Here is a 27,039-nt window from a genome sequence, read left to right on the forward strand (position 1 = left end):
GAAGGTTTCCAACAGGTAGAGGAAGTCTTTTAACCACAGAGATGTCAGAATTCCACAGAAACTGCTGCCAAATCCTATTAGCTTTCTCTCACAGGACAGTAATACCAAAAAGACACACAAGCAATGGTGTTGGGACATTTAGATGATGGAAGCAGTTTCCCCAGAGAAATGTTAGCCATTCTGGCCATTTATCTTTCCAGCCAGCACAGCCCTGCTCCAGGACAGGCACATGGAAACCTGCAGTGACCAGACTCAGCTGGGAAAAAGCAGGGGAGTGCCATCCCAGGGGATCCCATCTCCCAGAACAGTGAGAGAGGACAGCAGCAGGGTGAGAGAGGCCTGTGCACTGGCAGAGAGGCTCAGAGCCAGCAAACACCCATTGTTCCCCTAACTCATCCTTGAAAACCCACAGAACAACGAGGAGAAATCAGCCAGGAATCTGGTCCCTAAGGCATTTATCACCCTCTCTTTGATTAATTATTTCCCCATAAGCCATCTGTCAGTCACCTCTGAACTTGTTTCCTGTGTGTGTTTTCATGCACAAGCCCACTACTGAAATGCTTGGATAGCAAATGAGATGCTTGTTCCAAAATCACTTTTCTAACGCATTTAATTTTTTCTTTGATTAAAACCTTGCTAATAGTCCATAATCTTACATTAACCATGAGTAATTTAGAGCCAGATAATGCCCTTCCTGGCAAAACAACTGCTGTGAAGTATAGCTGGATTAGTAAAAGCAGATAGCACTGAAGCTGTTAGACAGCACAACCTCTTATTCCATGAAGTGCAGGTCTCCCCTGGATCCTGCCAGACTATTTACTGACCCCCATTTAATTTCCTTCCCCAGTGGCTGTTTCTATTTTAGCTTGCACACTGGGATCCAAAGGAGAGAGTGGGAATCAGAGCAAAGTTTAATCCCTGGGATTGCAGTGGTGTGACTAGGTGGTTTTTTGGCCAATATAGTACAGAAAACATTGGGTAACTATTGCACTTTAAAACAATATTTGTGGTGAGAAACTAATTTCTACAGATTTGTTTCAGCTAATATGAATTTACAGACAAGAACAGAATAACCCACCAATGAGGTGAACTAATGTTGAGACAGCTACCTCTAACAGACTCTGCAGAGCCACAGAAAAATACCTGTCATCAGAAACAACTGGATACTCTTTTCTCCTAGACTTTTCACCATCTATGATTATCCCTGAAGTGATATGAGAAAAGTGACAGCAAAGCAAGCAGGAGAGCCTGTATGTGAATTACCAGCCTGCTTTAATGGCAGTAAAAAACAACTGATGCCCCTCTCCCATTTACTAAAACATTTGCACAGGTACTCTACAACACTGGTGCAAGAAGCAACTCTGAAATCAACAGCTGAATGTTAAGGACATCCTTAATGCTGTGCAATTTTGAGGTTTAATAGTCCAGCTAGAATTTTTATGGCTATTCTCAAAGTTGGTTTGTGCACACCATTAACGCAAATTTCCCTCAGCTAAGTACACTTCAGATCCAGGTGATGTCAGAGGGAATGAATGCTACCTGGGGAAAGACAGAGCTCACCTCTGTTTGCACAAATGGTGTTCTTGCATGTAGGAACAGGTGATGCTGCCCAAGTAAAAAGATAATAGGCAGCTGGGAAATGTTTATAACAACTACTGGAGTCATCAGAGACCCATGTGGGTGTCTGTGAACGTATCCAGAGAAGGAAGACAAACGGAAGGAAATTAGGGTCAGAAAGCAGATGAGGAGATTGTGGTGGGATCACCTGCTGAATCAAGGCATGGAGCTGCTGACTGCAGATGTGTATCAGAGCCATGAAACAACAACTAAGTGATGCAATGTTTGGAGCACGTTTGCTGTGATGCAACTGAACAAACTTGATTTGATTTCTTTAAGTCACTGGGGCTTTGTTTTCAGCCATCAGCAATAATGATGAGGTTAAAAAAAAAAAAAAAACAACAAGTATAAATAGAATTTTATATTCACACATTTTGATAAACTAAAATCAACAGGGATTATATTGGCTAACTAATGTCCTAAATTACAAGATTTCTCTTGAGTGCTTCGTCATGGAGGCAAAATGTGGTCATTTAGGGAATTGTGGTTGTTAATAACAGCAAGAGAATCAAGTTGCTTTCATCAGCTACATCAGCCTGTCTAAATTTCACCATGCCATCTTGGCTGGAAAATCTTAAACACAAGGATTCCTGTGCCAAGGATCTCCCATGGCACAGCTGTTGCCCAGAGAAAGCACGAGAGACAAAACTATTTCCAAGTTCTCTGCATGAACCCATCCATCCGACTGATAAGAAAAATGCCAGGCTCTGGGTTATTTGGTTTGGCAACAGGGAATGAAGATCTCACATTAGATCCAGAAGCAGCTGCAGCTCCTCAGCAGCTGTGCAGCCTCTGTGCAGCCAGAGGATGTGCTCACGGTGCCACTGGTGCCAGCCCATCACAGTGGGACAAATGAAACCTGCAATGCTGCCCTGCCACCCTGCACGTTGATTGTGTACTAAGCCCCTGTACTGGCAGCTGCAGATTGGGCAGACGCCACATGACCCTGAGTGATTTATATAATTTGTACAGTAGAATGTCTCTTTAACTGAGAAGCCACGTTCATTTGGTAGGTTTTCAAGGTCTTGTCATAAACTTAGAAGGACAGAGGTCAAACCCAAAACCTCAGATTCATAAATAGCAGATAAAAGCTGCTCTGCTTCTGGAACTGCAATTTTAGTGCCTTTTGTTCAACTTCTGTGCATTTTAATTATGCCTGGGACTCTCCCTTTCAACACTAGCACTTCTGGAGGTATGAACTCCTAATGCACAGTGACCATCCAGGTTACAACTGCCAATGATGTGTTTCCACTTAAAACTCTTATATATAGTAGCAGGGCTCTTGACAGTACAAATTCTCCTCTTCAGAGCTTGGATACACTTTTTTCCTTTTGGAATACACTGCCACTTCACTGAATGAGTGAGAGTCCTTTGCCTAGAGAAATCCCGCACCTTTGAGATTTCCTTCTTGAAGATCATCCAGTCCCCCTGGACTCTTCTGCCCTTCAGGAACTGCCTCCCAAGGGACTCTGTCAACCAGGCTCCCAAACAGGCCAAAGTCTGCCCTCTGGAAACCTAGGGCAGCTGTTCTGCTGACCCCACTCCTTACTTCTCCAAGAATAGAAAACTGCTATAATTTTGTGATCTCTATGCCCAAGACAGCCTCTAACCATCACATCACCCACAAGTCCTTCTCTGTTCACAAACAACAGGTCCAGAATCCCTACCTCAAAAACAAAGGCATCCCTAGATATGGGGAGATTCTGAACATGTTCTTGACATCTCTGGTGTGCTGTAACTTGTCTGGTAATCATCAGTCATTCTAGAGATTTATCCTAAAGGATTTCTTGTTATGGAGAGCAGCTCTAGCAAATCACAGCTCTGTGAGTGCTTAATGTTATGACTGGCATTGCAAACCCAAACCTTCATTACAGGAAAGATGAGGCACACTTAAAGCTTCTGATTATCCTCTTTAAATAGCAAGCTCTGTGTCTATAGAAAGATCCAACCACTCATTAGAGATGGGCTGGTCTGCAGACACTGCAGTACCCAGGCAAATGCTCTGTCTGCTCCGAGTCACACACAGCCCCCAGTGCCACCCTGGCAGGTTGAGATACTCCATGTACATTCAGAGTGGGAAGAGTCAGGCATTGGTTTTAACAATAAAACACATAATTCTGCAAAAGTTAAGCTGTATTCATGCTATGAGGAAGATTTTTTGCTGCTGCCTTTATCTCTAAGGCAGGCACTGGGACTTCTTACCAGTAAACCATTGGATCCATGGACAGTGACGCAGCGGGAGAAGGTGTTGTGGATGGAGGTATCCTTCACATACGTTGGAGGGTTGTAGCCTCCTTTCTCATCCACATCTCCAGCCATATGGAAATGAATTGGGTAATGCCCCATTGTCTGCTGGCCCATGTATTTCAGTTCTAGACCTTCAATGTGGGTGGCCTTAAAATCAAGACCAATCTGGAGAACAAAAGAACATCAGTGAAGAAACACAAAAGTCTGTCGAGGGCAAGGAGAGGGAACACAGGCAGAGGAAGGGTTGCACTGTATCTGCTGGAAAGATTTACTGTGTGGAGGGGAGTGTGTGGCTGCAGGGTGAGGGAGAGAGGGGCATGGTGGCTGAGGAGACCAGAGTCGCTCTTTGATTTCTCCACTGCTGCCATAGATACATTTAACTTAATTTTAGAAGGAGAGCAATTTATATTTATTGTTTTCCACGAGTTTCAGCCAGCTGGGTTCAAATCAAACTTCCTGGGCGAAGCACCACCAAAATCTAGGGAAAACTGGGACTGGGATGTGGAGACTGTGTCTCAGGTGTGTTGATCACCAGCCTTATTGGCTGAGCAATGTCTGCAGGGGCATGACAAGCACTTCAAAGCCGAAGGACAGGCAGCAGCAGGGGCATGGGTCTGCTGTTCTGTGGGGAGAGGTTGTTTGCTCAATGGCTGATGAGGAATTTTTCCCTCCCTGCGTCTTGGCTTCCTCGGTATGTGAAGGTGTGGCTGGAAGGAGGAAGGGGCAAGCAAAGGGCTTTGGCCTTACCTTGATGTGTCCCCCAAAGGTGTCGAAATCAAAGAAGGAGCACAGCTTGCTGCTGTACTCGTAGCACTGCTGCTCCATCTCGCCCATCACCACGATGTTGCGGCTCAGCAGCCCCACTTCCGCCCGCATGTCGACGCCGTCGACCACCTCGCCCATGTGCAGGTATGTGGCTTTCCCTAAAGGAACAAGATCCACTTTCAGGATTACCCTGCCAGTGCTGCTGGTCTCCCATGGGCTTCCTGTGGTGGGGTTGGTGTGGTAATGAAAGGAGAAACCAAGTCAGCACAAACTGTTGGCTGACACCTCAGAGGAGGGAAGGCCGGAGCACGGGTGACACCCAAGGTCTTGGTGAGATATTTGCAACAAAGGAAGTGGGATTTTCGGTCTTAGGTTGCTTCATTTAACCAGGGAGTTAAACCAACAGTCTGTTAGACAAAACACATTTCCTACCTTGGAAAGGAACTGCGTACTTTGGATTACAAATGGCTGTGTATGAACATCCGATGCAAAAAAAACCTGATGATGCAGCTACTGAGAAGCCTAATCACCAAGGTTAGCACAGCATTTCCTGTAGTAAGACACTGGGAGCTGCCCAGACCCTACAGCACTACCCCCAGGTGAACAGCAGTCAGATCCTGCTAACACCGTGGCTGTTGATGCGAGCAAGGAGCAGAGTGGGCAGAAAGCCTCGCAGGAATTGTGGCTTGGGACAGTCACAGCCCCTCACCAAGTGGGCTGTAAAACCTCCCACTCCCTGTCCTCTCAAACCTCTTCCTTTTAGATCTACCCTCACATCTCCAATTTGCTCCCAAGGCTTCCTCCTGCCCTGGTGCAGTCAGAGTCACTGGGATCTTCCATCTACCCCATGCCACACCTCCCTTTGCCAAGCCAAGTTAACTCATAACATCTTCCACACACACCCTCCTCCATGGAGGGGTTAAAAGCACAGAAAACTTTCCCTGGCCTGACCAGAAAAGGGGGAAATCCAGGCAGTGGGGATCTCTAGAAAGCAAACCATCTCTTTGTTGTAATTTCATTCAAACGTATTCCTATTACCTCTTTCCTTCCGCAGGTTTTTGCAGAGAAAAGTCAGTAGGGAAAAGGTTCATCTTACTGACTCCATTCTGTATTATTCCAGTAAAAATAAGTAATAAACTCTTTAAGTAAACACTGAACTTTAAGGAATGCTACACTTGCATGTATTTAATTTCCATGGAATCATTCAAATCCTTAAGTAGAAACAAATGGCAAGCCTGAAGCCCGGCTATTGCTGCAAAGCACTTTATGCTTAAGCAGAGGTGCCAAGTCAAGGGGAGGATTTTGAACACTGAAACAATATTATTTTTCACCAAAACATGATGCTTTGAGTGTACAAAAAAGATAAGCAAACACCATTCACTCCCCCTTCTGAAGCTAGAAGCAGTGCAGTTTGGGGGTAACACTGGGATTTGGGAAGGGTGAGTGCTCCGCCTTGCTCTGAGACTGATGTGTTGTGGGACAGGGCTCACGCCACAGCATGTGCCTTCTGCCTTGGCACCTCTGCCTTCAAAATAATCTGATCTTGTGAAAAACACTCTCTGTTAACTAAGGGAGTGGTGATTGCCAAAGAGCTGCATGCTCATCTCAGAAATGAGGGGCTGCAAGGGACCCTAGATTTGCCCCTCACCCACTTTTGCTATTGTCTCCCTACAAAGTCCTGGGCTTATCCATGCCCATGTTGTTGGCCTGCAGCCAGTGAGCCTCATCAGGTGTGTGGCCAAAACCAGACCCAATCCATCCAAAAACCAGCAGCTTTGCTTCCCTTATTCACATGCATGAAAAAAGCCACTGCAGTGGCACGGCTCCACATCAGGATACTCTGTGCTGGAGCCTTGAGTGAGTCTGTAAAGGAGCACAGCTTCTCCTTATGGAATTGTTTTTAAGCTGTTATTTTTCAGTTTTCCCCAGAGCTGACCTCTCCTTGATTTACTGAAATGCAGGAAGAATTTCAGATAATCACAAGAACATCCTATTTGAAGCCACATCTCCAGGATTTGTGGTGGTGAAATTAGATAGGCAGTTTTGTTATTCCTGTGCTGAGCTCTAGAATAATAAATGTCATGCTTGCATGTATTTAATTTAATTTAACACCAGTCCAGACATGCAAAACAGGCTAAACACTGACAGGAATGTTAAATATGGACTAACCAGTTTCTAAATATAACTTCTTGGGTGCATGTTTTTCACTCTATGCTTTTGCTGATTTGACATGTTTGGAGATAAAAGGAGAGACGGAAAGCAATCCCCTTCCAAAGTAAAAGCGGATTTTGAATAATAGCTCCTTTAATAGAGTTTTGAAAAACAAACCACTTCTCAAGGCAGATAGAAATTCAAGCTCCCTGCAAGCAACGAGGCTGAAAGAAGCTTGTGGGAGACAGAGCCTGGCACGGGAGCCCTCGTGTGCTGTAAATGACTGCTGGACACCAGCACTCCAACACCAGCACTTCCCATGGGACCAGGAGCACTGAGAGGGGCATTTACAGACACGTGGCACTGCCAGGGAGATGCCTGGGGCATGTTTAGTGGTGGGCATGAAGAAAACCCACAAGAGTCTGCTCTGTGGCAAGTTCAGGGAGTTCACACAAGGATGGGAGGGTCTCACTCTGAAAGTTTCAAGTTTGGCTGCTGCTCACTGCTGGCACATGGAACCTTCCCAGAGAGCAGCCAGGATATCTGAGACCCTGAGCTCTGACCATGGGTGAACCCCAGCCAGGGGTTTGCAAATGGGCACTGGTTTGATACTAAAAAGGCTGTGCTTTGAAAGTGGGAGGAATTTGTTGCTGCTTCAGCATCAAAGCCAGTGGCTGTGATTTCCCAACCACTAACAAGCCCTGGGGCCACTGATTCACCTTCTCCTCCTTTGGGCTTGGGTTTGCTTCATCCCTTATGGATAGAGACTGCCCTGCCAGTAAGCCAGGCTTGTGCCATGTTATAATCTAAACCAAGCACAGCCTCGCAGTGACGCGGACCACGTCTCCCCACAGCAGACAGATGGACTAGGAAAAGCTCCTGGGCTTTGCTGCTGTGTGTGTCACACCAGTGCCTCCAGTCAGCACAGAGTAAATTCACAGGGAAAACTTCCTTAATATGTGGGCTCGCCTGGTGGAAGCCTTGATTCAGCAAAATACGAGCATATTTCCTTGCTTATTACTCAAGACAGTGAGTATTGAAGTCACCTGTTGTTGGTAAGGACAAGGTAATTATTAAAAGGAAGTATGCATTAAAATAAACATAGATGATCCACTAGTCAAGGGCATGCTTATGTCAACAAAGCAATTCAAAGCAGAATTTCTCCAAATGGTACAAAGCTCCAGGAAAATCTGCCACTTGTGAACCCAGCCATAAAACCTGGGTCTTGGGCCTTATCAAACCTGGGAAGGGTGGGATTTTAAAACTATTTAAGCTGCTGCAGATGTGCTCAGCTCTGGTGACTTAGACAGATCTCTTGGAAAACCCTCCCAGGTACACTCATGCATTCCTAAATCCCTTGGCTCTAAATGGCCCAAACTCCTAAATCTCCCTTTGAGAAGTGGAACAGGCACTGGAAGGTCTGGGTTTGGTGAAGATAAAGTGAAGCTGAGATTCTCCTGAAATATTTTTTTTCTCTAAAGGGTCTTTTCTTCTCCTTTGGGCTCTCTAGGGATAAGACCCAGTGTCTCATGGTCTTCTGATCTTTCCTAATCAAGTTTTTAAGTGAAATGCTAAACACAATTTGTCTGTTCAGCCCACATGACCCAGTGACAGGGAATCCTTCAGGGCATCTTCTTTAAAGTCAGTGCAACTCATTGCAGATGCCAGCCCAGATCTGACAGATTTATCATTTTTGCCAAGCACTTGTCATCACTGGTGGTAATGCCCCTATCACTTACATTTAATAACAAACAAATGTTCACACTGGCATCTTTCAAGTCCTCATTATTCTGAATTATCTTGATGGGCTTTGCTGTTGCATCCCTAAGCCACAGGCCTGTAACACAGCGTGGGCTGGGTGAGCTGGCCAGCTCCTTGAGTCACACAGTACAACCTGATGTCTTAATCAACAAATAATCCACTTTTACATGGAAAATTAAGTTTCTGGCAAATAGACATACAGCAATCAGGCACAAACTCTACCCTTACGAACTTGTGTGTAAACCTGAGTATGATTCTGTCAGCTCAGCTTCCAGGCAATGCCCAAAGGTAGAAGGAGCCCTGAAAGATTGCTAGAAAGGGCCATTTCACAAGTTCTCCTCAAGCACCAGGGTTACCTTAAAAAAAGAACTTTTGGCAAGTTCCAGCCAAAATGATGCCAGCTTCTAAACAGAACACCCTAAACCTCTAAAAATATCTTCATTTTGATAGTGGAGTAAATGCTCCCATCCTTACAGCACCACATGAATGCTAACACAGGCTGTGAATTTGTGAGTCAACTACGTATTTATACTTTTAATTCAAAGTTCTCTGCATGAACAAGGTCACAGTAAACTCCTTATCTCTTCTAATATTCGCAACCCAATAAGCAGGATTTAAGAGATGTGTGCTTGTAATCATAGATTCACCAGTATGTGGGATAATTGGAGCAATTATGGCAGGCACGAATAGTTTTTTCATCCTTTATCAAGAGCATATAGGAGCACAAAGAGCATTTCATCATTTCTGTTCCATGGTGAAACTTATCAGCATCAGTAGAAACTTCATACAGAGCAACCAAGATGCAGATAAGACTTGTTTCCCAGGGGAACTAGACAAAACACTTGATCTTTCCTACTATCCAGTTCTATCATAACAACACAACCCTTCCTTCCTTCCTTCCTCCCTCCCTCCTCCCTCCCTTTGCCCTGCACTGTCGTCCCTCCCTAAACCTTGTGAAGTTGGAAGATCAAACGGTTTTAATCTGTTCCCACAGTGAAAATAATCTAGGCACAAAAATGACAAGCAAGAAAAAGAGCTAAACAAAGAAAGCAAGTGGGGGGAAAAGTTCCATTTAAGTGAGTGACCATTTGACTGGAGCAGGACCTGCAGATCTGGGTCCTCATGCAAACCACACTTACCCATGGGAGCCACAGTTTTTACATTAGTGCAGTAAAGGAGTGCAAAAGATCAGAGCCTGTGTCCTCCCTCACTTTCTACACTGAGATTTGCAGATGTCCATTCCATAGTTAAATAACTAAATCCTCCTAAAACCTGATGGCAATTGAGTATTAACTTCATTAAGTTCTTTTGAAAAGCTCTAATCAACCCATTTCTATCAAGTAAAGAAAGTATGAGTTTCAGCAGGAAGTATCAAATATAAATAGGACATGAGCTAACTAATGAGTTTGACTTATTTGGCACAATATGCTAAACCATGTCTATTAAAATATTATTAAACTATGAGAGCATAAATTATATTAAACCTTGGTATGCCAAGTTGCTGCCACGCCAAACTGGCTGTCCACAAAGCAGAGGTTTTCTGCCTTTTTTATAACAAAGAGACTCTTAAGTAGTTCAGATCTGACATTTAGGTTTCTTTTTAAAAATAAATAGAAAGGAAAAAAAATAAAGATTAAAAGGGAAATAAAGCATCATGGGTAGGAATGGTTTTATCATTTGTCTTTCAAAGGGCAAACTTTTGGAGTTCCCAGCTGCTAAACTAAACCTCTTAGGAAAATTAAGCCTTTTCACTTATTACAAATGACATCCCTCTGAGACCCTGTATATAAATGTGTGTGTGGAAGGCTTTTCTCAGAAGGAGCAAAGCAATCTCACCTATCTCCATAGCAAAAGGCAGGCAGACATTTATGATGAATGTTCTTCTGCACCCAATTACAAGCCTGGCCCAGGCACACAAGGCCAGGCTGTGCCAGGGCTGCTCACCTGTGCTAAGACCAGGGGCCATTAATGATCCTTATTCTGGCTAATTACATGTCATGGCACAGGGCAGTGGATGAAGTTACGCCATGGCCAGGCACAGAGCAGCTCAGGGACCTCCTGGCTCCTAAACACTGGGGACATCTCGGCCTTGCCCAGGTTTCATTTCATCTAGACTGAACTTAGATTCAGGCAGATTATTTTATTTTCTAGTGCAAATGTGGTTTTGTTACAAGAAAGTTGGATGTGATTTTTATAACTGGACTAAAGTTTGCCTTGATTTATATAATCAGTGAAATCCCATTGACGTCAATAGAGTTGCCTGGATATAAGAAAGGAGACACTTTGGCCCTGGTGTTCATGTCATTTGTGGTAATAAAAGGAATGTCCTAATTCTCCTAAACAGCAATCAGAGACCAGGAGCACAATTACTTTAACAAGTGTTTCCACTGCTTCTTTACTTGAAATTCACATGAATTTTTTTATTGCTTTTAACCCATTATTTGTTTCCTTAAACTAACCTAGCTGTCATTGTTGCAGAAAGTGAATGCAACTACATGAATTCCACAGATCCATTTGATTATGGGAAGCCCAAATTCCTACTCCATCTTTATTTTTACTGGCAATCTTCCAAGACCATCTTCAGGATGTGACTTGTATCATACCAGTCTGAGTCCAACAGCTCAAAAGTTGCTCAAGAAAAATATTCAGCTTGGAAATGTGTCTTCTTTGAAAGCACTAGACATTTGAAGTCATAAGACTATGACACGTTCAAACTGTGAAAAACATTTTTTTTGGCCTGATGCACACCTCCAACAATGAATGGCTGCAGCTCTGTGGGGAGGCAGCTGCCAAAGGAAGTATATTGGTACCTTCCAGAAAAAGTTGCATCAGAGATAATGTTGAAGTGGCTCATTTCAGAGAACCGAGAGAGCTCCCTGGTGCATTGGAGGTTCCAAGTGCCCTCATGGTTTCTCAGAAAGAACTTACTGTAAATACAGACAAAACCTCTGCCTAGAGCAACAGCCAGGGTGGAAGCAAAGATAATGTCACATGCATGATTTACCACCAGGCAGATGCTGCCACTGAAATACAGCTTCAGCTTCTACAGACTTCTACACTGTAAAACAATGTTTGCTTTTGTAAATTACAGAAACAAAAAAATCCTCATCTATTCAGATAAGGGGCAGTTCATGTGCTATTTCCATGCTCTGCTTATCAGTGTGCCAAAACAAGGTTCTAGAAGGGAAAGACGACCTCACAGACTCAAGGGAAGATTAAATCTCCCACTCTGGATTTTAGTTTTATGCTCATGCTGGTAATAGTCTGTGCTTCATCACCGTTATGCTACTTAATTGGCCTCGGTGTCCAGGGGCCACTCTACAATCATTGGACTACAAAATCTATTAATCAAAAACAATTTGTTTTGCATTTGAGCTGGTCGCCCACAAGAGAAAAATGCTGGGGCTCTGCAAAGGCTCTCATTCCTCCTTCTCAAACTCACTGTGGCAACATCCTGCCACTCCATCTCCCCAGTGCAGAGGCTCAGGACAGCTCACTGGCCACCAGAAATGTTTGGTTAACATCACCTCTAAGCAATGCCCTCTGGAGACACAGTAAATGGGAAACAGTAGCTTCAGTAGTACAAAAAACAGTATTTCTAAAATGTAAGATTACAGTTCTTGTTAACTAAAACTGAGGAAAACAGCCAGCTGGACATTACTTCACAGCTTTACAGTCTCTCACAGTCTGCTCCTGCCCCAGCTCGCTCTTCACATCAGCTGTGCTCATCTGCTTTCTAGGTAGTGGTTTTGAAAATTTCAAATGCATAACCTGCATCTGTTCCTCTCAAGTAAATATACCCACTCAATAGCATGCTTGGGGACAAAAATGGAGTCAGCTATGAAAAGGGAAGGCAGGAAGGAACCAAAATCAAGCTAGATGGTTTTCAAACACAAAAGTTCTGTATCTCCAAAGCATCTAACAACCAGCCAGCAAATTCAGGAGTCTTTCAACATTTTTCAATTCTTTTTGGAATCACCTCAGTGCAAATTGACAGAATTTGTGAACTGCAACGCTAGAGTGATAAGATGTAGCACCTCACCTGCTACCTTGACCTGGGTGGGTCTGCAGGTTCTGCATGGCAGCACTTGGAACTCCTCTGCCTGGTACATGGAGTAGTCAGTGCTCGCCACCACCAGCCTGTCTCCAGGCTTCCATGAGCTCACATCATCCACCAGATTCAGGATCGTGCTGTTCACATTGGTGTCAATGGTTACTGTGAGCTTTGGTTTCACTGAAAAGCCAAAATGCAAGGGTGGAGAATTCAGTCAATCTTATCAGAAAAAGCTTGCTCCTTCTCTTTTCTTCCCCCCACCCCCGCCTTGGAGAGCCACCAAAAATTACGATTTTCTCATGCTAAAAAGAAAAAAAAGTTAACTCTTCCCAACATGTTTTTTACTGGCTTCGGCTTGGCAAGCAAGAAAACAGGAAAGTGTTTTCCTTTAGCTGCAGGCAGGTGGATTTTCCACTAGCCCCAGGATAAATTTAAACGTAGCTCTTAGTGGCTCATTCTCACCACACCCACTTAGCAGCAGCCCTTGTGGACGCTGGATGCTGTTGTTTACAGCAGCCTAGTGGTCTTTAATTTAATGACTGTTTTTTCCAGCAAAACAACAGTCTTCCACCCTTCTTTTCCTGCCAGCACCAAAAATCTTAATGACCTGTCTAATGAGCAGGTTAGGGGCAGAGGTGTTGGAATTAACAACTGCAAAATGAAGTATTAGTTTCAAACCCTGTTGCCGTCACACGTTCTGATTGACTAATCCTATGTCATTCCAAAATGTTTTTGCAGAAGACAAGGAATTTACAGGAAAGAACTTGCCAAATATTTCCCACAGCCTTACTGGGTGTTTGAAAAACCACCCTGCTTCTTCTGCTAGTGCTCAGGAATTTTTCCTGAGATCAATCTTCAGCCGTTCTATCTGAGTTTGCATCCATAGCCCAGCCAAAGCTTTATCTTGGAGAAATTACTGAAGTTGTTCTGACACCAAGAAAGAGCCAGTCATGGGAGGATTTCTGCTGCTCTCTGTTCCGGCTTTCAAAGATGGGGCACGTACCAGATTTGCCACACAGGAACCTCACTCTGTAGTTGCGGCAGCCCTCGCCTGTCTGGTCCTTGCCGTGGCACAGAAATTGGTAATCGTGGCCGCTCTTGTAGAAAACCTCCGTGGTTAAATTCACTCCATCCAGCGTCATTGCCTGGAATGAGGGTGGAAATACAACGCAGGTGTTGCTGTGAGGTGAAGGGCTTTCACCAAAACGTCTGTGCCATCAGAAGAGGCCTTTGCTTTGTTTTGGGTGATGGCACAACCTCTGCATGATGAACCCCCGTGACTGTGCTCTCCAGCCGGCATTCCCAGCTGGTGCTCACATGCAGCTACTGCTTAGGTGCAAGCCTTTCTCCTGTGTCTCTACTGTGGGCTGTTTTGGGAGGAGTTTGTGAGCTTCACAGACATCTGCCTCGGTGCCCTAGATTTTCTCTTGCCACTGGTTTGAGGGCAGATGGAAACACTGAACACGGATGCTTGCACCCAGATGAACTCATGGCTTCTGCACTGTACTCATTCCATTGCTTGTGGCTAGGCTCTGTCTGAACCTTGCAGAAGGAAGGGGGTGGGGGTTTTATTTCTCCATTACGTGGATAAGTCTCTCAAAAAAACCCCCGAGGCTGCTGCAACACTGCTGTCTGTTCCAAAAGAAACAAGAAATGGCCTTTTCTCACAGGCAAGTACCAGCCTGTAGAGCTGCCTTGAGAAAAAAAGGCTGTATCATGCCAAGAAGCAGTGAGATATGTAACCTCTCTGGTGTTCCTGCTGGGGCAACATCTCAGGGTCATGTCAAATTTCACATTCTGTCTCTATAGCTTGCATTTCTCTCGACCCTTTCACAAAAATGTGGTGCATGGCATTGGGCAATCCAAATACCGTGGGCATTTTGGCAAGGCACCAGGAGAAAAACCATCTTTCAATGAGGGGTCTGATCCTGATTCACTCGTGCAGGCTTCCCTTATTAATGCATCCATCCCGCTGCCGTGTGTGGGATTAGCACTGTCAGCTGGAGGAATGTGCCCCTGGCTGTGCTGTGCTTCTGTTATTATCATCAGATCTTCAATTTTCTCCCATGTACCAGAGCTGGGGCAGGCCAGCTGCTATAAATCAGTGTAGCTTTATGAAAGCAGTGAGCAGCACCAGATTACACTACCTGAGGATTTGCCCTAAGATCTGCAGGATAAACTGAAAAATGTCTTGCTTTTAATATACATGGGAAAAAAGACCCAAAAGTAACTTATTTTGCAGAAGAGGAAAAAAAGCCTTGTTTCTAGGACAGAAGAATATCTTCCTTCTTTCTCTTTTAACACGCGTTCTAGAAGGGGATGTATCATAACAAACATCTGACCCCTGTTTTGAACACAGTTGTCACTTCTAATACACGTATATGGAAGCAGAAATGAATGTGGATTTGGTAAGACCTGGCAGAAAATTATAGGGCAGTTTTTTCCTTTCTGTTCAAGAGAGATTCTTTACAACATCTAGCCCTGGAAACTTTCACTCATACTGTCGGCATTCCCGTTTACTTCAATAGCCACATTCTTGTGAATAAGAACAACTCCACTGGCTCAGAGCATGCAGGAACCTTAGGCTCAGCCTCACACAAATGCGAAGGATTTTATAGTCTTTTTCTAGGCAATGCTTCTGCTGTAGTGTTTTTCCCGGGTAGACATATATACGGTGAATGTATACAAAAAAAAAAAATACCCTTGTTTCTTGCTGGGGACTTTTTGTCCTGAAAAGGTTTTTGCAGTGGAAAGGTATCTGACTGCTCCTCAGCATGCTGGCCTGATGGCATAAATATAATGCTTAGCTCCAAATAGAATTCAAGAATTCAGAATTCTTTCACAGAAATAAAACAATTGACTCCAAGAAATGGCTGAAAGCTCACCAATATTTTTGACAACCTGCTACAGCTGGTAGTTGTACTATCTCATTACATTTTGTGATTAATTTTTTAGGTAGGGTCCATTCCAGGACCATTTAAAACCTTTGAAATTTTCATGTGCTTGCTCCTTTTAATCTTCCAGCAGGGAACCACATATTTCATGATAGCATCTGTGCTGTCCAATGACCCCATCTGTACACCTTTTCATGCCAGGAGCCAGAATTTACTGAAAGGAGCTCAATTCTATCAAATTTGTCTCAGAACAACACGAAGCTGTACACAAGATCTTGTTGGTTATGTATTAGAGTGGTAGAATAATTGGTGTATTTTATTTAGAAGCAAAAATTACTGACAAGCACAATTATTTGGGGGGTTCAGTGTCAGTCCAAAGAAGACTTGCCCCTCTAAGGTGAGTGGTAAACCTGCCTACCTGGATGTCAATGGGCTGCCTGCAGATTTTATCAGGATGAGCAGCTTTGAAGTCAGACAGCTTCTCCATGTCCTTAGATCTCGCTTTGTCAGGCTTCTCAAACCACTCTGTCCATTCTACATCTGGAGACAAGTGCAAACAAGAATAGTCATTTGAAAGTCAAGCTTAATGAGTGCAGCAAAAATGCATGAAGCATAATATGATCTCAGATATCATTCACAAGTTCCTTCACTGATGATCTGATTCCTGCCTCTTCCTGCCAGTCTGTCAGCCACTTTTAATGATGCTGTGAAGTGCAACCAGCCAAGGGAGAGCAGAGTTATTAAAAGCTACATAATTGGCATGTGCACTGTAAGCATTATTAATAGACAGGGATTTTGGATCTGTGGCCGCCTTAGCTGCCTTCTCTGATCCTCAGATCAAGTTGCACCAGTTACTGTGCGTTGTCTGAAACATGGACATGATGACTGTGCAGGGAAAAGAAGTAAGAGGTTGTGTGTGATCTCTGAGACCGCAGGAGATGGAATTTCATACCCAGTGGTATGAAAAAGGAAAAAGGATCCCAGTTATTCAGAGGGTCCTGGAGACAACTGGGGAAAGAATCTGTGAACGTTCATTAATTGGGTTAGTGACGACATAATTAGCAGCTAGCAAGTCCACTCTTCCCAAATGGAAAGCATTGCAGTAAAAGGGATGATTCACCCTATTTGCCAGCTGTCTACCACCAAGTGCCATAGCCCACAGACCTCTTACCTTGAACCCACTCGCTCGTTGAAGAGACGTTAAAATGTTCTCCATTCTCAGCTTTGAATAGTTTGAATACTTTGGCCACAGCTGACCCTTTGTGACCTGTTAAAAAAAGCCCAAACTTTGGTAAAGTCATTGAAATCAACTGGCAAGATCATTGAATGCAATTGATAAGAGTAAGAACTGAAAATGTAATGGTCTGTGAGCTTATTTGCATATTTTGACTGTATTATTCAAAATTAGCCCAGCACAACTTCCACAAAAATTTACTGATCTTGCAATGAGGCTTCAGACACTTTTGTAACTGCATGGATGATCAGGAAGAAAAATCTTCAAAGATCAGAGAGGATAAAGCCCACAATTTTTTGTCATATATTGCTATTTTTATTTAATGTCTTAGCAAGCCATGTTGTTCATGTCATCGGAAGATGGAGACTCTAAAGTGTTCAGCTTGCAAGAAAATGGTTTCACGGGAGGATTTGAGGCTACTAATTCAGGATACACTGATTAAATTTTCAGCTGGTGTGAACTGAGTCTGTTCCACAGATTTGTGTCTCAAGAGAGGCAGTGTCTGAGCTCAGTGAAGTTACAGGGATTTACACTGGTGCAGGATCTCACCTTTTACCTAAAGGTTTGGATAACCTAAGCTATCCCCCCCTCAGCTACTTCAGAGGCATTAGTGGGAAGAAGCAATACATAGAGAGAGCAATTCAATCAAATGTGTCAAACCATAAATTGCTCATAGCTTCGATGCAATGCAGTGGGAAGTAAAAACTCCAATGGCCAAATTAATCTCAGCTATAAGTCCAGTACCTTTCAGAGATCAAGTCAAGACAGCATTTTGTGCATTAAATACCTTGATATTCTATGTGGTCCTCAACAGAAGAGGAGGGATTTCCTTTAATGGTAATAAAACTCCATGGGTGCCTGGAAAATGAAAATGAGAGATGATCACGTTATGTCAAGTACGAGAGGCATATTTCTTATAGCCCAATGTTCTTAAATTTCTCAGAGGCACCACATTCAAAACAGTCTGATTAGTGTCACAGGCAGCTTAGTTAAAATTAAAATTATCTTAACACTCTTTATTTCTTCAGTAAATATATCAGAAGAGAAGGAAGTTTGAAGACAAATCCCCACTTAAAACATGCCTGTAACAAGTGTATTTCTTTTTAAAATGAGTGTTTAAAGAAACTTGTGTATGACAAACCCAAGAGACACTGGCAACTCCTTGGGGAGCCTGAAAATAAATCTTGTGTGTATACACTGAAGAATATGAAAAGAAACCACTTCTGCTTAAATAAATTTCGCTCCTGCTGAAACCTTGTATATGACAATAGTCTTTGGAATGACCCATGAGAATTTCTAATAGACTGGCTAGGAAATGACAATAAAAAATGCTTAGATAGTCTCTTCATATCTAGTTTCCTTCTTTTGAACATTGAACAAGGGTAAAGGTTTATGGCTCTGAATTATCTATTCAAAACTGGTCCCATGTCAGAAGCCAGTTCATTACCGTCTGATGGCTATTGATCAAGTAGGTTCAATAGCTATCAGCCACGCTGGAGAACGACCACATGGATGAGAAATCAGTGGAGACAGGGACTAAAGTACCTCCCAGCCTTGGAGGTGATCAGGTGATTAGTAGGGATCAGGGGGGATTTTTATCTTCAAAGTAGAAGTAGTTCAGCCATATCTGCCCTTAATGACCAAGAGAATAAAAAATATGCTTTCAGGGTGGTAGGGAGGCTGTCCTGAATTACCAAACACTCACAGAGTTTAGATCATGTCTCTATATAGTTATAAATACCTGGTCATTTCAATTGCATCAAGAGTATTGCAGGTCACCTTACATTGGTGTAAGCAAAGTTCCAAACCACTCTGGGACTCCAGAAGGAAACACATACAGACATTGACAGCCACTAAAACACACCCAAATCACAGCTGCTGTGGGCTGGGGTTTTCCTGGGATTTGCTGCTCTGGGGGCAGCAGGGCAGGCTCTGGGTGAGCACTGGTGCAGCCCACACCGTGCCATGGCCCCACAGGACACGGCTGCTCAAGGGGACACTGTCCCAGCAGTGTGTCCTCAGCCCCAGCACTGACCAGGCACAGGGGAAGCTGCCAGCACCACTGCCTCAGGAGCCTGCCAGCGAGCCAGATGCTCCTGCTGGAAAATTTGCCTGCGTGCCAATTGCCAAAGGCACTGACGGGCTGTGATCTCCATCCAGGGAGAGAGGGGGGATGGGAGCAGGAAGGACACTTTGTCACTCAGCAGTCTAGATAGATTTATTATTATTATTGTTGTTATTATTATTGTTGTTATTATTATTATTATTATTATTTTGGTAAACCAATTTGAAACAAATGACAAAGAATTATGATACCTCAAAAATAATTAAAAACTGATTTAAAGAATAAGGAGTTATTCACTTCTGCAACTCAATGTTTGGCCCCATTTCATGTGTTAAAATACTTGTTTCTCCCAGCTATTTTACCACTAAAAATAGCTTTAAAGTAGTTGAACCCTGACACATAAGGGCACATGCAATCTGTTTGGGCTATATGAAATTATGTGACCAGTAAGTCCAGAGCCAAACCGGAGGTATTTGTGCGGAATTCCAAAGAGAACAACTAAGTCATCAAGTGCAAAAAGGCTTTCTCTTCATTTATTAGTAAAAGGGAAAAAAAGAAACGGCTCACACTGAAAGAGTAAACACACTTTTCAAAAGGAAAACAATAGAGGAGGAATGCAAGATTTTCCTTTCATTCCTAATGTTCTGGACTCAGCAAATAGGCAATTAAAAGAAATTCCAGGAGCACAGAAACATTGCTGAATGAATCAGCACTGCTCATTGGTGCTGCTACAGCAAGGGGGAGTTGCACAACTTTACAATCTGGCTGAATATGGAGCACCTGGAGATGGACAGGAGTTCCCTGCCCATATAACCCCTGCCAGCACCCCAGCCAGAAACCAACACAATCTACGACTGAATAGCCTGACTCAAGTGGCACCTCACAAAATGTGAAATAGAAATTTCCTAAGCCTGGAGCTTACACTCTTATCCTCTCAGGGATGGCCACGGCCAGCCCCAGCCATCATCAGGAGCTGAGAAGGTTTGACAGCCAGGATTCAGCAGGACCAGCCAGAAAACCCCAGTGCTGGGCTGTGAGTGGTGACAGGCGTGTTAGAAAGAAAAATCCATCTGCTCTCCTCAGCCAGAGCCTGCCTTGGCCACAGAGGGTAAAATGTGTGTAATTTTCTCATTCTGAACATTTTTTTCTAAGATACTCCAAAGAAATTTCAAAAAGCACCTGTCAAGTGCATACATCCTTTCTCATAGTTATAGCTGTGTCTGAAACGTAAACCACTAGGTCTAAGTCTTGTTACACCGAAGTGGAAGTTCAATTTGCTTAAGAGGAAAAGCTTGGATACACCTAAAGCTGCCTGTGCTCCACTGTGCCATCAAACTGCCTTTCTAAGTCTGGTCCCAGCTGCCATCCAGACAAGGTGGTTTTTGAGAGCAGATGAACTTAAACTCTGAAAACACTCCTAAAAGTACGTTATTTTAAATAATGCACCAGATATTTTTCCACACACCAGTATGCTGGTGGAAGACAGTGTTGGCCAATTACTACCTCGTTATTTATCCGTGTCTCTGTAATTCATGGAATTCAATTTTGTGGTATTTCAGATAACAGCATGGCAAGGATTAGCTTTCTGGCTGCAAACAATAGCAACTCTGAAAGTCACACTTCCATGGATGAATTTCTGTGGTATTTCCATTAAAAACATTGATGGCAAAGTGATGAGAAGCTTGCATTAAAACACCACAGGAGCCTAAAAAAATCAAGTGCCATTTACTTTTATAAACATATGCGAAACCCATCAATTCCTTCTTGTTGCACAACTGGGGAAAAAAAGTATAATGTTCAAAAATCATGTTCTGTTTCCCTAATGCCATCATTTGAAAAAAAAAGAAAACCTCAGCAGGCCACTGGGCTGTAATATGAGGTCTAGATTTGAGAGCAAGAATTGCACTGATGGAGATACCCTGGTTTTGGAGACCGTTCCTTCCCCCCTTGTTGATTCTTTGCAATGTGTTGTCTGGTGCACAGGAGTCCCTGTAACATTTGACACAGCCTCTTCATCAGCTACCCCAGATCTTGCTCCATCTGTGTGTGCCCAGCTGACCCATGTCTCTTTCCACAGACTGCTGTGTTGAATCACTTCTCCCTGTAAGGCAGATTGTGTGTGTGTGTGTTCTGCAGACACCCTCTTAGTGCCTCATAAAAAAAAAGCCTACAAAATAAGAAAAAAAAGCCTACATAAATTCAGATAAACACAAAAAATATAATGGCTACAGTTGGGTAAATAGCAAGTGTTCTCAACAGTGTGTGTGCCAACACAGACACTGTTTTGGCCACAGAAGTATTTACAGTCCACACCATAAATCCATGTTTGCTAAATTTCTGTGCTGCGCAAGTCCCCAGACCTGTACTGGACAGGCTGAGGAATGTGCTGTATGTGTGTCTGTATGGATGCAGCCAGGGCTACACAGCAATTATTGTACCCTCCTTAATGCTCAGCCCATCTAATCCTCTTTGTGTGTATAAATATGCTTCTTAAATCTTGGGGGGATGGCTTGAAAATAAGTTGGAATAAGCAACCTGTGGGAACAATATCTTGGAAAAATATCTTTTTTTTAATGTGAATCATATGCTATTCCTCAATCTGCTAATAAAAATACCCAATATAGACTCTGAGTGCATCTGAAACTATCTAATTAACTGCTAAAACTCCACATTGAGAAGTTTCCCTCTTTTTTAAATTTTTTTTTTCCCATGTGAAAGAACTTTGTGACTTTGAAAGAGTGGAACTATTTGGACATCTCAGGAACATAATAAAGCCTCTGTGCTGGGAGAACTGGCAGGACTGGCACATACCTAAACCCAAGGTGGAGGAAATGCTTGCTGCCCAGTCTGGTCATTGCTTTCCTGGCCAAGTCATCCAAGTTTCTGGATCCTTCATCGTTCACTGCAACTGACAGGATCATGCCATTTGCAACTGTGCCCAAATACTGAGCCAGGCGGATACTTTCCTCTTTTGCTCTGTAGGTATCAAACCTGAAATGATAAAAACACCCATAAACATTTACTGCAGTGATCACCACAACTTTATGAACTGAAAAGCAAGTACTATAAAGAAAGTACTCTTTTGTGCTGTTCACAGTAATATCATCCTGTTGCAAAAGCACTTCTCTAGCAAGGTGTGTTAGGGTGTTGTGTTAAGCCAAATTGATTCAACTCTAGCTGACAGACTGCAAGGTAGTAACGCTGCTCACTCTGTGGTGTTGGAGATTGCTGGTCTAGGAAGAATTGTACAGACATGCAGGAACACCCATTTGAACAAGATGCTAAAAGGTGTGGGTTTGAGCTTGCTGAGATGCTGTCCCCAACCTGTTCCCAAAGATCCTCACCTCTAGACACTCAAAAGGTCACTCACCGATCTGAATGGACAACTGCCCCCGTCTTTGGGTCAATAACATGGACAATGACACCTCGGTGGCCCCAGCTCCTTTCAAAGTAATATCCACCTTCTTCCATGCCACCAGGATGAAGAGTCTTGTTTAAGAAAGTCCAGGACAGCTTTTTCTTTCCGTGGATCTCAAGGGTGCCACCTTTACTCACTCCAAGATACTTCTGTCCAAAGTAAGGGTTTGGCTGGCTGCCGTCATCCGCTCTAAAGCAGGAAGGGAGGAAAGGAACCAGGTTTGGGTTTGTATCTGAGTCAAGGAGCCTCTCTCCTTGTGCTGCTGTGACCCGAGAAGTCTCATGATTCACAGTGCAATTCTTTCAGGCACTCCAAGAATCAGGAGCTTCCCGTGTTGTACAGAAAATAAGTTATTTTAAAGAATAGTAGCAGCTACTGAAGACCAAGAGCAATCTGGAACACAACTTATACATGCTACATTCATTATATCCAGGCCAGAGGAGGCCTGGAGCCCAGACTGAATGCCACATCTGCATTTTTGAATCTTGGAGGCAGGCAAGACCCTAAACCAGAGCTAAGAGGTCTAGCAGTTGCTAAATATGAATTTAGCATCCTTGAAATTTTAAGAGATCCTGTACCCATCTGCAAGACATAAACATATTATCCTTTGGCTCACCACTTCCATACAGAAAGAAAGGATGTTTAGAGAGGAGAACTTTCAGACAAAAAGAGCTCCTCAGGTTTTAAGCCCATTCTGGAAAATCAGCTTGAGCGGTGGGAAGGTGCGTGCTGATTCTCTGGCATGCCCAAACATCCCAGTGTTCATATCCCAGTAGGAGAGAAAAAACCCCAGCCCTGCATCAATTTCTGTGGGCCATTTAAATTGTTTAAAAAGTTACTGAACTTTCCACAGAGCGCTGATGGTAAGTGTACCTGAGAACATGTAATTTTAAGGAACACTTTCATTCCCTGACGTGGAAGAGAGATGCCAGAAGGTTCTGAGGGAGTATTTCATCGTGCATACGTACCGCCCATATAAGATGATAACCACATTGGCTTGGTAAGGGCACAGCTCGCTGCCAATGTGTAACTCTCCATCATTTTCAATGAGTATATGTCTAGTACGCAGAATGATGGGCTGCACATCGTCTTTAATGACCAGTTTTCCTAAACAGAGAATGTTAAGACATTTGCTTTATCACACAGCAGCTCATCAGAGGTTGTGGTGTCATTGTGCTAAACCCAGTGCTGGGTTCTCATCTCAGTTTTTGAAAAATTCTGTTCATACACCCCCAAAACAGCTCTCAATACAAATCCTGAAAACATTGGTTTTTATTCAGTCAAATTCTCGAAAAATGCAATTAAGATTTGCATGGAAGAGGACCCATTCAAAACTGAGACAGAAATTCAGAGTTAAGATGAATAAAAGCTATTCATGCCAGCAACACTATGGCCCTGTCACTGGAGACAAAGGGGCACAGAAGCATCTGCCCTGTCCTGAGGCCCTGGTAACACAACTACTGCAGTAAGATGTTATCAGGCCAATAGTTTAGTAAAAAAAATATTTTTGAAGCAAATGGCAGAAGTAGAACTGATGATTACACTGAGCTACTTGTGTAAATTCTCGAGACAGGGCAGAAAATGGACTGGTTACAATGGTCAAAGAACCTCAGCTCCTCAGCTGCCACCCAGCCCCCAACTGAGGTAAAGCTGTGTTTGCCCAGTAGCCACCCACTTCTCAGTAAGAAGCAGGAAGCTCTCCCAGCATGACCCACAGTGATTTAAACAGTCCCAGTGGAGAGCAGATGCCACCCAGCCTTGCCAGCAACACATTTTACCTCCATCAGTGATGTGGATAGAGTGGACAGTGGCAGAAGAAGAGAGAAGCAGCTTCCTGCCACTGCGGATTTCAACGCGGTTTTCTTTGTTGTGACCTGGGTTCCAGATTTCTAGCTCGGGATCTCTGTCAGGACACGTGACAGCTGCTTCTGCTGGGTAGAGATGGAGAGTGAGGACAATCAGCGTTTGTTCGGTGTGAGACAGAAAGCTCTGCACCTGGGCACCTTTACAGTGTCATTCAGCATCCCCCCTCTTGGCTGACTCCCTGGAACACAGCAATACCTCAGTGCAGCAGAGTACACGTGGGTCACGACCAAAAGAAAACAAACAACAGCTTAAGCTGTTTGGTTTTCTGTTTTCTGGAAGCATGGAAAAACCCAATGCAAAGGGGATTGCAGTTTCTAGAAAACTACATAGAAGGGACTTTAACTGAGCCCTTCCTGCAGTGGTGTTCAGCTCTGTCCATACCATCGAGACACAAAGCCCAGGGAAGGTGTGGATAAAAGGATAAAACTACTGCTACCTTTAAAAATGCCCCCAAAATACCCACTTTGTTTAATATAAAGATGTTAAAATACGTTTGCATTATATATTTTCACTGGAGATAGAAAGAAGAAGAGAAAGTGTGTCTGGTTTTGTGAGCTTTTCCAGGCAGAAGCAATAAGGATTAATTCACTTTGGGATCACACACCTCCAGTTTCCACACACAAATTTGATGATGGGCTGCCATGACGTGTTAGTCTGAACAGCTCTCATACCACATCCAAGAGTCTCATGTTGCAACTATTTATTTAAGATAAAATATTTTCCTGATACAACCTCAGTTGATATGTGAGCCTCATGTTGTACTCTAATCAACAAAACTGTGAGTGAGAGTCTCACGTGTGATGCATATTTTCTGAGGGTAGAACCCTTTCTAATCCTAGGAAGCTGAGGTCAGTGGAAGTTTGAACAATGAGCCCTTTGCCTTCAGAAAGGGCTGGGAGTTCTCACCAGCTTTCCAATTTTTATCCCTTAAAACAAAAACATCATGGAGAAAACTACAGAATCCACAAATCAGTGGCAATGAGCATGGGATAAACACCTTGATCTCAGCAGGGTTATGTCTCTGGACCTTGGTGTAGTAAACTTGGGTGGGTTTTGCCCCACAGATACTAATGCCTCCAGGTAATGGAAAGGACAATGATGTGAATCCATGCAAGGAAACATTTCCTGGTGCTGGTGCAGTTGACAGGCAGTTGTTTTGTGCTGCCACTGTGGAACTTGAAGGATATCTGTAATTCCACAGCAACAGAAACAAAATCCGTCCATCTGCATTCAGTTTCCTCTCACATTCCTCCACCAGCTTCACGTCTTAAGAAAACAATAGAATTGGACCAGCCATGGCCTTAAAGTCTCCAGACTTTAAGAGCCCCAATAAATAGCAGTTTTCAAGGTGAGCAAGGGATGTTCCATGTGGGCTGCAGAGACCTTGTCTCTCTGCAAGCTTTTCCCACATACATGAAGTAAATCAGAGAGGGGCAATAATCTACCAGCCAGCAAGTCAGATACAAAAAACATCCAAGACCTGATTTTGATACCTCTGTGCCAGCTGGAATTGTACTAGTAATGTCAGAGGCACTTTCTCCAATTTACAGTAATTGAGAAAAATAAGGAGGTGTTTCTGGGTTCCTACCAGAAGACACACAGAATTAATAAAAGCTAGAAAAGATAAATATTTCGTACAGGGAATGGGGCTTGCATTGCAAATAGATGTTCAAATATAACTGCAATACACACTGCCAACAATTAAAAAAAAAAAAAAAGAGCTGTTATTTCCCTGAGAATAAGGATAATACAAAAATTTTATCATGATTAGAAGTGATATAAAACCAAAAGAATCAATTCAAATGTAAAGGTATAATTTAGCAACCAGATGAGTTGGGCAGGACAAAAATCCTGTTCATTTTTCCATTTACTTGAATATGCTAGTATGCAAGGAGCTTCCTGCAGTCTTGAAAGATGACTTGTGCCCCCAAATTCATTATTTTGAAACAGAGAGGCAGGCAGTGAAGCCTAAGGGGAAATCAAGAGGAATTTACACTGGTATTTGGGATGACAAACAGCAAAAACCAACAAACCAAAAACAGAGAACCCAAATTCCCAATTTCATTACCCAATTTGTACCGGGAGCTTTGCACATCACCAGCATCTGCTGTGCCAATCACACCATCAGGCTGAGCATCTTCTGCCAGCTGGTCCAGTTACCTTGACAGCTTGATTATTACTTTCATTGTCATCTTTTAAATAAAAGTGCAAATTCTACCCAGCACAAAGAATTAACTGAATGTTTGCTTCTTGACCAAAGGGGCCTGAGCATGACAATGGGAGGTTGCTTCATGCAGCTGCAGTGTTTGGGGCAGGACATATGGTGTCTTTGTTTCAAACACATACAAACCTCCAAATTGGCTGTATATAGAATATGTAAATCAAGCTCCCCTTTCCCCCTTCCCAAAACTGCTCAGTAAGAGAGCTGCTTGGAAGAGACAAAACCCAAGGGACAGGGCTGTCCCAGCCCAGAGCTTTTTTGCTCTCCACATCTGGGCTTGAGGAATGCAGGAAAATGCTCGCCTTCACCTCCCTCAGCCACAGCTATTAGGACCTGAGGTTTCTTTTGCTATTTCTTTGTGGCAGTCTGTTGGGTTTGTGTTTGGTTTAAGAGCATGTGGCAGAGTCTGAGGGATTGCTGAGGGTACTTTCACCTGCTCAGAAATTTCAGTCTTTGCCACTCCAGCTGCCCCTGACTGGGAATATTGGCACACCAGAAAACTGCTTTTCTCCTGTTTTTTCACTCTATCCTTGACTCTTTTATACAAGAGTGAAAAGCTGGTCAATTTAAACCTATTAAAAATAGCATTACAAACCATGGCAAGAAAACTTACCTGTGCTTACTGAAGAGACTACAAACAGAAAAAACCCCAAACTTCCAGCCAGGTACTTGGAGGTAGGTAGAGCCATTCTTCAGGATTTTCAATTCTCTGTATGGATAGCTGTGAAAAAAGAGTATCAAGAAAA

At 43.4% G+C, this 27,039-nt stretch overlaps 1 protein-coding gene across 1 annotated transcript in view; it reads right to left on the reverse strand.

Annotated features, from left to right (window-relative positions):
* Nucleotides 1-27,039, reverse strand: part of CEMIP (cell migration inducing hyaluronidase 1) — a 104,962-nt gene that overhangs the window by 23,239 nt on the left and 54,684 nt on the right. Inside the window, exons 2-13 of the mRNA XM_032122379.1 lie at nucleotides 26,907-27,014; nucleotides 23,985-24,137; nucleotides 23,175-23,313; nucleotides 22,159-22,395; nucleotides 21,600-21,779; nucleotides 17,511-17,581; nucleotides 16,661-16,756; nucleotides 15,908-16,029; nucleotides 13,599-13,740; nucleotides 12,584-12,775; nucleotides 4,612-4,787; nucleotides 3,820-4,029 (exon numbers count right to left, since the gene is read on the reverse strand). Coding sequence (XP_031978270.1) covers nucleotides 3,820-4,029; nucleotides 4,612-4,787; nucleotides 12,584-12,775; nucleotides 13,599-13,740; nucleotides 15,908-16,029; nucleotides 16,661-16,756; nucleotides 17,511-17,581; nucleotides 21,600-21,779; nucleotides 22,159-22,395; nucleotides 23,175-23,313; nucleotides 23,985-24,137; nucleotides 26,907-26,982 — 1,794 coding nt within the window. The 5' untranslated portion in view covers nucleotides 26,983-27,014. The remainder of the gene's footprint in view (nucleotides 1-3,819; nucleotides 4,030-4,611; nucleotides 4,788-12,583; nucleotides 12,776-13,598; nucleotides 13,741-15,907; nucleotides 16,030-16,660; nucleotides 16,757-17,510; nucleotides 17,582-21,599; nucleotides 21,780-22,158; nucleotides 22,396-23,174; nucleotides 23,314-23,984; nucleotides 24,138-26,906; nucleotides 27,015-27,039) is intronic.

Source organism: Corvus moneduloides, chromosome 13 (genome assembly GCF_009650955.1).
Source record: "Corvus moneduloides isolate bCorMon1 chromosome 13, bCorMon1.pri, whole genome shotgun sequence".
In the NCBI taxonomy this organism is placed as follows: domain Eukaryota; kingdom Metazoa; phylum Chordata; class Aves; order Passeriformes; family Corvidae; genus Corvus; species Corvus moneduloides.